At 36.1% G+C, this 12,181-nt stretch overlaps 1 protein-coding gene across 1 annotated transcript in view; it reads left to right on the top strand.

Moving 5' to 3' along the window:
- The window catches only part of LOC123536171 (prolyl 3-hydroxylase 1-like), a 50,040-nt gene extending 43,738 nt beyond the window's left edge, over positions 1-6,302 (top strand). Inside the window, exons 17-19 of the mRNA XM_053527844.1 lie at positions 2,948-3,065; positions 3,573-3,645; positions 4,640-6,302. Coding sequence (XP_053383819.1) covers positions 2,948-3,065; positions 3,573-3,645; positions 4,640-4,936 — 488 coding nt within the window. The 3' untranslated portion in view covers positions 4,937-6,302. The remainder of the gene's footprint in view (positions 1-2,947; positions 3,066-3,572; positions 3,646-4,639) is intronic.
- Positions 6,303-12,181: the final 5,879 nt, after the last annotated feature.

Raw genomic sequence — 12,181 nt, 5'->3', positions numbered from 1 at the left:
CGTACACACAATTTCGTTCAGATTTATTTTGTAAATTAAGAGTTATTGCCCTTTAATTGTATAAAAATCCACATATTTGTACATAACTAACTTACCATTTGGTAGAATTTCATTAAATTTCTTTCATTCATTTCCATGAACATTTATTGTAAACATGTGAAGTTGTGTACCCACACCTGGTCACCCCCTTACCTTCATCACACCCCCCCCCCCCTCCCCCCCCCCCCCCCCCCCAAAAAAATAATAATAATAATAATAATTATTCCTTATTTTAGATTCTTTTCAAACAAACTTCATATACATGTTCACCACTATGAGGTTATGGGGCCCATCAAGTTTCAGTCAGATTGCCCAAGTAACACCAGATTTATGGCCCTTAGAAGTTTCTAGTGTTAACTATATAGGGTACTATAAATATGGCAATTTCTGCATCATAACTTCTGATATATTTGACCTAGAACTATGAAACTTAAACAGAATTTAGAGCACTATAATGTGGTTGTGCACAAGTTCCGTAGGGATTTCTTTTATAATGTCAGAGTTATTGCCCTTTAATTGTCTAAAAATCCACATATTTGTACATAACAAACTTACCGTTTGGCAGAATTTCATTAGATTTCTTTCATTTCTTTTCCCTGAACATTTATTATTAACATGTGAGGTTGTTCACCCACACCTGGTCACCAACTTGCCTTGGTCACACACCCTCCCCCCTCTAAAAAAAAATTATTTTTTTCATGCCTTATTTTAGATTTTTTTCAAACCTTCCTTGATACATGCAAGTTGTACCATTCCCCCACCTCGCATTTCAATTAACTGCATTTAGTTTTAAAAGCTAAGCTTATTACAGTAAGCATATCCCATTCAAAATAAATTCTTTAGTCAGGATCAAAGTATCATACATTTATTATGTACTCTTTAATTAAACATTTGTTTTCTGTTAAATTGATTTTGACGGATGAAATTATTTGCTTCTTATTAACATCCTTAACTTTTTGCCGGAAATATTTTTTTGCCATTCCTCACCACAGACCCTTTCGGCGGGGGATACCAATTCATCGAATTTGCTTGTTGTACTAAGAAGACTTTGGTAAAGTTTTTGTGTGTAAATTCATATCTTCATAAATCTAGAAAGGTGGACGGATAGCTCAGTGGTTTGCACACTGGCCTTCCAATCCTGAGGTCGGGGGTTCGATCCCCGGCAGCTACTCGGGAATTTTCAGAAACGCTTTTCAGTGTTTCCCACCCAACTAGAGGTGTACTGGTCAGGAACCCAGGCAATCCTTGCGTGTATCAGTGCTATATACTGGGCACGTTAAAGAACCAGGCTGTCTATTCGCAACGAGCTAGGCTAAGTTAGCCGGACAAGCCTGTATCTGATTTCTGATCTCTCTGTCGTGGGGGCTTTGTCTCACTCTGGTCAGATCGCTCTGTGTCTGTACTAGTAGAGGATGAATAGTCCTGTGTGGCTGCATTTGAACTATGTAAAGTGCCTTTGAAAGTGAAATTGATCATGAAAAGTGCGCTATATAAATCTGGTATAATAATAATAATAATAATAATAATATTTCAGATTTGCTAATAGCAGTGTTATAATGTAGTCCTAACATTTATATCAATATGGGTTTCATCCTGCTTATACATGTAATTGAAATTTTATTTTTGTACCCCCCCCCCGACAACAAAGTTGTAAGGGGGGTATACTGGTTTCAGGTTGTCTGTCTGTCCGTAGACACAATCTTGTGCACACCATCTCTCCTCATCCCCTTGACACAATTTAATGAAACTTCACACAAGTGATCAGTAACAACAGTAGTTGTGCATGGGCGTGTTAGTTTCTTTCAGAAAAAAAAATTGCAGTAGTTACAGGACTTTTGTTTTTTGTGTTACTATACTATATAACATAGACACTAATCTGTGCGCACCATCTCTCCTCCTTACAATTACCTTGACACAATTTAATGAAACTTCACACAAGTGATCAGTAACAACAGTAGTTGTGCATGGTGCATGTTAGGTTCTTTCATAAAGTTTTTTGCAGAGTTACGGGACTTTGTTTTTTGTTACTATACTATATACATAGACACAGTCTTGTGCGCACCATCTCTCCTCATCCCCTTGACACAATTTAATGAAACTTCACACAAGTGATCAGTAACAACAGTAGTTGTGCATGAGGCATGTAAGGTTCTTTCAGGAAAAACATTTGCAGAGTTATGGGACTTTGTTTTTTGTTACTATACTATATACATAGACACAATCTTGTGCGCACCATCTCTCCTCTTGCATCCCTTGAAGACATACAAGTTTTCAATTGAAACTTCACTACAAGTGATCTAGTGACAACAGTAGTTTGTGCATGGGGCATGTTAGGTTCTTTCAACAACAAAAATTGCAGAGTTATGGGACTTTGTTTCTTGTAAACATACTATGTATATACAGTGTGCATATGCAATCTTGTGTGCGCCTAATCTTCCGAACCCTTGCACACAGTTTAATGAAACTTCACACAAGTGATCAGTACCAACCCTAGTTGTGCATGGTGCATGTTACGTTCTTTTAGATAAATATTCTGCATAGTTATGGGACTTTGTTTTTTGTTACTATACTGTATACATACAGTCTATATACATACAATCCACATAATTATGCAGTCTTGTGTGCGTCAAATTGCAATGTACTGTGTCAGTGCATGCAGGGGGTACATTTATCACCTTTAGTGATAGCTCTAGTTATCATTGGAAGCATTTCTTTGACTTAAAACACTAATTAACATCTAAATCTTTATCTTTTAGCATTTTGCACAGGTCAGACCACACTATATGCTAGTTATTTTGTACATTATGCTTCCATTTAGTAGAGGAAACTGTTGATTGGTTGATATATATCTACACTCTTAAAGCTTGAATGCTTGAACCTAGTCAAATTGTTGAAAACATTCCTTCAGGTGACACAGAAGATAGGGAAGCTGATCTGAGTCATCCAGTGCACTCTGACAACTGTATGATACAGCCGGATGGATCGTGTATACCAGATGCACTGGCATATGTACAAAGACATTACAGGTACTGGTATACTATCATGTCATTTTTCTTGTGTTAATTGATAGGTTCTGTTGTGATATTTTCACTTGTGTGTGAAGTACCCTGTATGGACAGATTCACTAATCACCTGTTTTACTTGGAATTAGTCTCATCCTGGTCAAACTTTTTCACTTGTGGTCCGAACCTGGTACCTGCCTTAGCCAGAAATATTCAATACCAGACAGGCACTTAGGATCTCTTCTTTCCAGTGAAATAAGAAGTCTTATATCCATGATAACCCACATACAGAAGAGTAAATAGATTTTAAGGTTATTAGAAATACACAAACTTTATCTTTTTAATATTCATATCATTTACACATCTGATATTAAAGATTCAAAGGAATATATTAGGAGAGCACAAAACAAGTGACATAGTAATAATTTCCTGGTATGTGGTATTAGAATGCAAAACTATGCTTCGAACAAGTTCTCTATTGCCTGAACATGTAAGCAGTGTTGTTTTGATTATCATATGTTGTTGTTTCAGTGCTGTGTTGTATTTAAATGACAATTTTGATGGTGGGCAGTTCTTCTTTGCTCACAGAAACCAGTCAGAACAGGTAAGAAACATAGGTTAAAATATGTTTCTGTTGTGTAATTATTTACCTTTCTTAAAAACTGAAAAGTTTAGCAAGGGTAGAGAATGATGATTCAGTGTGAATTTTGTTAACTAAACCACCAAGGAACAAACACCTTCTCCTAAGGCAGGTATTTTCTTTTCTCTAATACAATTCTTAGTAAATTAACCTGTCTAGGTAAAAAAATCTGTACAAAAAATATGTTAGTCTTTCTGAGAGAGGTTGCACTGACCGAGTTAGCATGATAGAAAGTGCACAAGACAAAAGGCAGAAATCCAGAGTGCTATTCAGACTGGCTCTTCTTTATCACAATCTGACATACATGAAGGAAATGAGCATTCCTTGGGATAAACATCAAAATTTCTAATTTTAGCTTGACAATTAGTAGATTCTGTGAGAGCTGTTCTACTGAAACAGGCATCTGCACCACATCTTGCTTAAAGCTTAGCCTGTCATCAACCCTACTGAATAATCAGATACCTTTTGGCTGAACTTTATGGAAATGACCAGGCAACTCCTCTTTCTACTGTTGTTATGAATAACTTCTTACCAATGAAAGGTTTTTAGAAGTAACATAAGTTAAACACAGATATAAAGGTGTTGCCCTTTATATTGAAAATCAGTTATCATCCGACTCAGTTTCATCTGCAAATGTTTCAAATGACATCTACTTAAAGGTAACATAACTTTGGAGATATGCCCCCTTCATGTCAGTTGTCATCTCCACCTCGGCTTCATGTGGGAGTGTTGTAAATATTAACATAAGGATTATTTGTATGAAATCTAAGGTTAGCTAGTAGGGTTTTTGGAACCCTGATGAAATAGGAATACCCTTCAGTAAGTTGTTAGACCCAGCAAGTTTTGAAACAAAGCAGAATTTGAATATATCCTCCACAGTATGTTTTTAAAAAAATTCTTCTACTGCCCATAGGCAGAATTAAATGAATAGTTTATGAACTTCTGCATTATGTTTCAGATTTCTGTGAAACCTCAATGTGGGAGACTTGTTGCCTTTAATGCAGGGGACTATCATGGTGTTAAAGCTGTGGTCAGTGGGCAGCGCTGTGCAATAGCCATGTGGTTTACACATGATCCAAACTTTGTTGAAGTTTCTAGGTTACATGCCCAGAGAATATTACAAAGTCATTCTAAACAAGAAGATAAAAAAGATGAATTGACAGAGACAGATGTAAATGTTAGTATGGAAAGTGGATATATAGACGTCACTGCTGATTTAGATACCTCTGTTGAAGAGAACCATGACGAATTATGATAATAAAATGAATCCTTGAGTACAGGACAAATCTCCCCTCTACAAAATTCTGCTCTATCATTTTTACATAGACATAAGATTTATTTTCTGAAGTTCAAAGAAATTCACGAAAAAAGAAGTGTAAACTCGTTTTATAATATTATTTCAGTTTGAATTGAGTATAGTATTTTTCACATTTTTTATTAGCTCAACTGTCACAAAGTGACAAGGTGAGCTTTTGTGATCGCGCAGTGTCCGTCGTCCGTCCGTGCATGCGTCCGTAAACTTTTGCTTGTGACCACTCTAGAGGTCACATTTTTCATGGGATCTTTATGAAAGTTGGTCAGAATGTTCATCTTGATGATATCTAGGTCAAGTTCGAAACTGGGTCACATGCCGTCAAAAACTAGGTCAGTAGGTCTAAAAATAGAAAAACCTTGTCACCTCTCTAGAGGCCATATATTTCACAAGATCTTCATGAAAATTGGTCAGATTGTTTATCTTGATGATATCTAGGTCAAGTTCGAAACTGGGTCACATGCCTTCAAAAACTAGGTCAGTAGGTCTAAAAATAGAAAAACCTTGTGACCTCTCTAGAGGCCATATATTTCACAAGATCTTCATGAAAATTGGTCAGAACGCTCACCTTGATGATATCTAGGTCAAGTTCAAACTGGGTCACGTGCTGTCTAAAACTAGGTCAGTAGGTCAAATAATAGAAAAACCTTGTGACCTCTCTAAAGGCCATATTTTTCATGGGATCTGTATGAAAGTTAGTCTGAATGTTCGTCTTGATGATATCTAGGTCAAGTTCGAAACTGGGTCACGTGCCGTCAAAAACTAGGTCAGTAGGTCTAAAAATAGAAAAACCTTGTGACCTCTTTAGAGGCCATATATTTCATGAGATCTTCATGAAAATTGGTCAGAATGTTCACCTTGATGATATCTAGGCCAAGTTTGAAAGTGGGTCACGTGCCATCAAAAACTATGTCAGTAGGTCAAATAATAGAAAAACCTTGTGACCTATCTAGAGCCCATATTTTTTATGGGATATGTATGAAAGTTGGTCTGAATGTTCATCTTGATGATATCTAGGTCAAGTTCGAAAGTGACAAGGTGAGCTTTTGTGATCGCGCAGCGTCCGTCGTCCGTGCATGCGTGCGTAAACTTTTCCTTGTGACATCTCTAGAGGTCACAGTTTTCATGGGATCTTTATGAAAATGGGTCAGAATGTTAATCTTGGTAAATTCTAGGTCAAGTTCGAAACTGGGTCACGTGCGTCCAAAAACTAGGTCAGTAGGTCTAAAAATAGAAAAACCTTGTGACCACTCTAGAGGCCATAATTTTCAATGGATCTTCATGAAAGTTGGTCAGAATGTTCACCTTGATGATTCTAGGTCAGTTCGAAACTGGGTCACGTGCGGCCAATACTAGGTCAGTAGGTCTAAAAATAGAAAAACCTGTGACCACTCTTGAGGCCATAATTTTCAATGGATCTTCATGAAAGTTGGTCAGAATGTTCACATTGATGATATCTAGGTCACGTTCGAATCTGGGTCACGTGCGGCCAATTACTAGGTCAGTAGGTCTAAAAATAGAAAAACCTTGTGACCACTCTAGAGGTCATAATTTTCAATGGATCTTCATGAAAGTTGGTCAGATTGTTCACCTTGATGATATCTAGGTCAAGTTCGAATCTGGGTCACGTGCGGTCAATAACTAGGTCAGTAGTGTAACAATAGAAAAACCTTGTGACACTCTAGAGGCCATAATTTCATGGATCTTCATGAAATTGGTTGTCAAGTGTCACCTTGATGATATCTGGTCAAGTTGAATCTGGTCCACATGCGCTATAACTAGGTCAGTAGGTCTAAAAAGAAAAACCTTGTGACCACTCTAGAGGCTATAATTATCCCCCGCCGATGAAATCGGGAGGGGGGTATTGAAATGGCGTTGTCCGTCCGTCACGTCCATGCATCCGTGCGTGCGTTTGTCCGTCCGCAGCCATTTCTCAGTAACTAGCAGGTAGAATTTCATGAAACTTGAAATAAACATGAACCAGTATACTGCGACGATGCCCGTCAAGTTTTTTTTGGGATTGGTCGATTTCCCTTAGAGTTATTGCCCTTGATTTAATGAAAAATGCCCAAAAATGTCCGTCCGCTGCCATTTCTCAGTAACTAGCAGGTGGAATTTCATGAAACTTGAAATAAATATGAACCAACATACTGCAGTGATGTCCATCAAGTTTTTTTTTGGATTGGTCAATTTCCCTTAGAGTTATTGCCCTTTATTTACTGAAAAATCCACGTCTGCAGCCATTTCTCAGTAACAAGCTTGTAGAATTTTATGAAACTTAAAATAAATATGAATCAACATACTTTGATGATGTATGTCATTTTTTTTTTTCAATTGGTCAATTTTCCTAATAGTTATTGTCCTTTAATTATTTGAAAATCTACAGATTTGTACATAACAAACTAACCAATTGGTAGAATTTCATAAAACTTCTTTCATTCTTTTCCGTGAACATTTATTATAAACATGTGAAGTTGTGTACCCACACCTGGTCACCACCTTGCTTTCGTCACACCCCCTCCCCCGACCAACCCCCCCCCCCCCCCCCCCCAAAAAAAAATTCTTTCCTTTTTATTATTATTTTTTTCAGACTTTCATGAATATTTATCAACATACAAAGTTGTACTGTTCCCCCCCCTCCCCCCCCCACCCAGTCCTCCCCCCCCCCCCCCCATTTTTATTTTTATTTTTTTCATTTTTAGCTCATCTGATTTTTTGAAAAAAAAAATGATGAGTTATTGTCATCACTTGAGCGGTTGTCTGCGTCGGCGTTGCCTGGTTAAGTTTTATGTTTAGGTCAGCTTTTCTCCTAAACTATCAAAGCTATTGCTTTGAAACTTGGAATACTTGTTCACCATCATAAGCTGACCCTGTATAGCAAGAAACAGAACTCCATCTTGCTTTTTGCAAGATTTATGGCCCCTTTTGTACTTAGAAAATACCAGATTTCTTGGTTAAGTTTTATGTTTAGGTCAACTTTTCTCCTAAACTATCAAAGCTATTGCTTTGAAACTTGGAATACTTGTTCACCATCATAAGCAGACCCTGTACATCAAGAAACATAACTCCATCTTGCTTTTTGCAAGATTTATGGCCCCTTTTGTACTTAGAAAATATCAGATTTCTTGGTTAAGTTTTATGTTTAGGTCAACTTTTCTCCTAAACTATCAAAGCTATTGCTTTGAAACTTGGAATACTTGTTCACCATCATAAGCAACCCTGTACATCAAGAAACATAACTCCATCTTGCTTTTGCAAGATTTATTGCCCCTTTTGGACTTAGAAACTTTTTTTTTATGGTTAAGTTTTATGTTTAGGTCAGCTTTTATCCTAAACTATCAAAGCTATTGCTTTAAAACTTGCAACACTTGTTCACCATCATAAGTTGACCCTGTACAGCAAAGAAACATAACTCCATCCTGCTTTTTGCAAGATTTATGGCCCCTTTTGGACTTAGAAAATATCAGATATCTTGGTTAAGTTTTATGTTTAAGTCAACTTTTCTCCTAAACTATCAAAGCTATTGCTTTGAAACTTGGAATACTTGTTCACCATCATAAGCAGACCCTGTACATCAAGAAACATAACTCCATCTTGCTTTTTGCAAGATTCATTGCCCCTTTTGGACTTAGAAACTTTTTTTTTATGGTTAAGTTTTATGTTTAGGTCAGCTTTTATCCTAAACTATCAAAGCTATTGCTTTAAAACTTGCAACACTTGTTGACCATCATAAGCTGACCCTGTACAGCAAGAAACATAACTCCATCCGGCTTTTTGCAATAATTATTGCCCCTTTTGGACTTAGAAAATCATTTTCTTGGTTGAGTATTATGTTTAAGTCAACTTTTCTCATAAACTATCAAAGCTATTGCTTTAAAACTTGCAACAGTTTTTCACCATCATAAGTGGACACTGAACATTAAGAAACATAACTCTATCCTGCTTTTTGCAAGAATGATGCCCTTTTTAGACTTGAAATATGTAGACAATTTTCTATTACACAAAAAAATTGACTGTCAGCCACCCGAACGTCGTCTCTTGTTAATTTTTTTCCATCCATATTTCAATATTTATCAACATACGAAGTTGTACTGTTCCTCCATCTCATTTCAAAATTTATAATCAACATCGATGATCAATGACAATAATCAATGTTTTGTACCCTCACCCAGTCACCCCCGCTGCCCCTCCTCCCCCAACCAAAAAATAGCATTCATTTTCTGTTAAATTGATTTTGACAAATGAAATTATTTGCTTCTTTTGCTTCTTAGTAACATCCTTAACTTTTTGCCGGATATATTTTTTTGCCATTCCTGACCACAAACCCTTTCGGCGGGGGATACCAATTCATCGAATTTGCTTGTTTTCAATGGATCTTCATGAAAGTTGGTCAGAATGTTCACCTTGATGATATCTAGGTCAAGTTTGAAACTGGCTCACGTGCGGCCAATAACTACGTCAGTAGGTCTAAAAATAGAAAAACCTTGTGATCACTCTAGATGCCATAATTTTCAATGGATCTTCATGAAAGTTGGTCAGAATGTTCACCTTGATGATATCAAGGTCAGGTTCGAATCTGGGTCATGTGCGGCCAATAACTAGGTCAGTAGGTCTAAAAATAGAAAAACCTTGTGACTACTCTAGAGGCCATAATTTTCAATGGATCTTCATGAAAGTTGGTCAGAATGTTCACCTTGATGATATCTGGGTCAAGTTCGAATCTTGGTCACGTGCGGCCAATAACTAGGTCAGTAGGTCTAAAAATAGAAAAACCTTGTGACCACTCTAGAGGCCATAATTTTCAATGGATCTTCATGAAAGTTGGTCAGAATGTTAACCTTGATGATATCTAGGTTAATTTCGAAACTGGGTCACGTTCGGCCAAAAACTAGGTCAGTAGGTCTAAAAATAGAAAAACCTTTTGACCTCTCTAGAGGCCATATTTTTCAATGGATCTTCATGAAAATTTGTCAGAATGTTCACCTTGATGATATCTAGGTCAAGTTCGAAACTTGGTCACCTGCGATCAAAAACTAGGTCAGTAGGTCAAAAAATAGAAAAACCTTGTGACCTCATTAATTGATAGATTTGTTTCAAACTTATAAATAAGTATTCCTCATCATCACCCACATCAAATTGCACAAGGGCCATAACTCTTGCATCAATATTTTATGAATTATAAAGATTTCAATACTGATAAAATTAGTTAAAATAAGCAACTAAACTCAGGTGAGCGATACAGGGCCATCATGGCCCTCTTGTTTAAATCATTCTGTTGTATCAACATATAATATTTGCTTTATTAGCTTTATTTGCTTGTTGCAGTTTAATGGTTTTATTAAGTTTTAGACAGAAGTTAGTATTCTAATAGTAATAATGCCAGGATATTTTTGTTTATGCTAGTTTATATGCACCAATGTTATATTGGTTTCATAATTAAGTGTACTTAAAACTGTTGCAGAAATGATCTGACCATTGAAAACAGTATCAGTAAACCTGCTTCATAACAGTCTTAGATACAGCTTTAATATTTTTGCCTTTTTTTTTGCTATGCTTACCATTTTAAACTATTATTGTTTGGATTAAATTTTTACGTACTGGTAATTTTATTATTTGTTATTTATAGATACATTGTTATGGGCAGTATTTGATTTTTTCATGAAACTGCTCTTAACATTGTAAGACCTCTACTGGTATATGTCAAGCCTTCTAGCAATGAGCATGATAGTCATCAAATTAACTGCTTAGTGTATGTGGTATGTAGTGGAAATGTTTGTCTCAATAAGATGGAATGTTTTCGCACAAAATCAAGTCCTTATCTTGAAAGGCAAGGTAACTCTCAGTGAATGGATGGGGTGTCAATTTTCCTGTCAGCTGTAACTTTGTCTTGCATGGAACAATCTTTTATTGATACAGTATAAATATTTTCCTCTATGAGATGGAGTTTGGTGGATAAACCAAGATCTCTTTCTCCAAAGTCAAGGTCACACTTGGGGGTCAAAGGTCCTTTAAGAGTTAGTCTAGGCAATAACATTGACATGCATGGAGCAATCTTTGTTTATTATTTGGCAAATAAATGTTTGCCTGGATGTGACAAAATGTTGGTCACAAATGCCAGGCCCCTGTCTAAAGGTTTAAGGGGACAAAAGTCATGTCAGCTCTTGTCCACATGCATGGAGCAGTCTTATATTTCTTCTAAATGTTTTACTTAAAGAGCTAGTGCCGTGTACAACCCCAAGTCCTTATCTCAAAGGTCTGTATCATATTTAGAGGTCAGGTCTTGTTCAGGCAGTAGTACTAGACTTGCATAGTGAGTAAGTGGTTTGTCAACAATAATGCACTTAATAATAATTTTTTTTTTAATAAAATTATAAAAAAAACTAAGCTTGACCAGCTCTGTCCATAAAACATTGTACATATAGTGAGGTGGTTGCAAGTTCAAGCATCATGCAAGGCAAGTGTTCTCTGATGATTGGACTGAAAACTTTATGTATGATATCAACTCTAATTTGTGTCTAGAAGCTGAGAATTTAGAGTTCAGGAAAATTACTACTAAAAGGTGTTGAACCCAAATCAAAAGCAGTAATAAAAGTTTTTAGAGTTACTTTTTATCAAGTTCAGTATGTGAGTATAGCAAGGGTATAAGAGCATTACATTTTGCCACAGTATTACATGAAACTTTTACAAATTCAAATTGTTTTCTGTAAAGATTTAAGCATTATGAGTTGTATTGAAGAGAGAGTGAGAGTAATTGAAGATAAAATAGAAATCATTCAGTTTATTTGATGTGTTTTGTCAAGGGTATGTATAGAGTGGATTAGCAACTCTCAGTTAACGCTTTACGTGAATTGAAGTTCTGTATACTTGTTAAACCTCTTCACTATTTTCAGTTAATATTTGCTGCATGCCATTTAGTTCATTTGCAGAAATTTAGTACTCGTCTAAAATTTTCTGTCCAGTTCAATTAAGTGTTCTTCCCTATATTTGACAAAAACTTGACAGTTAGGAAAAGACTTAAAATGTACGGTATGAAATACAATGAGAAAGATTTTATTATTTTAAACTAACCTATACTTCTGGAAATTATAGTATTTTTATAACCATTAAAAACCATCCGTCCATTTGTGCGTCTGTGTAAATTCTTGTCCGGGCTGTAACTCTGCCATCCATAAAGTGATTTTGAAATAA

Source organism: Mercenaria mercenaria, chromosome 17 (assembly GCF_021730395.1).
Source record: "Mercenaria mercenaria strain notata chromosome 17, MADL_Memer_1, whole genome shotgun sequence".
Classification (NCBI taxonomy): Eukaryota; Metazoa; Mollusca; class Bivalvia; order Venerida; family Veneridae; genus Mercenaria; species Mercenaria mercenaria.
The sequence above is the reverse complement of the archived record's forward strand: the minus strand, read 5'-3'. Positions and strand labels throughout refer to the sequence as shown.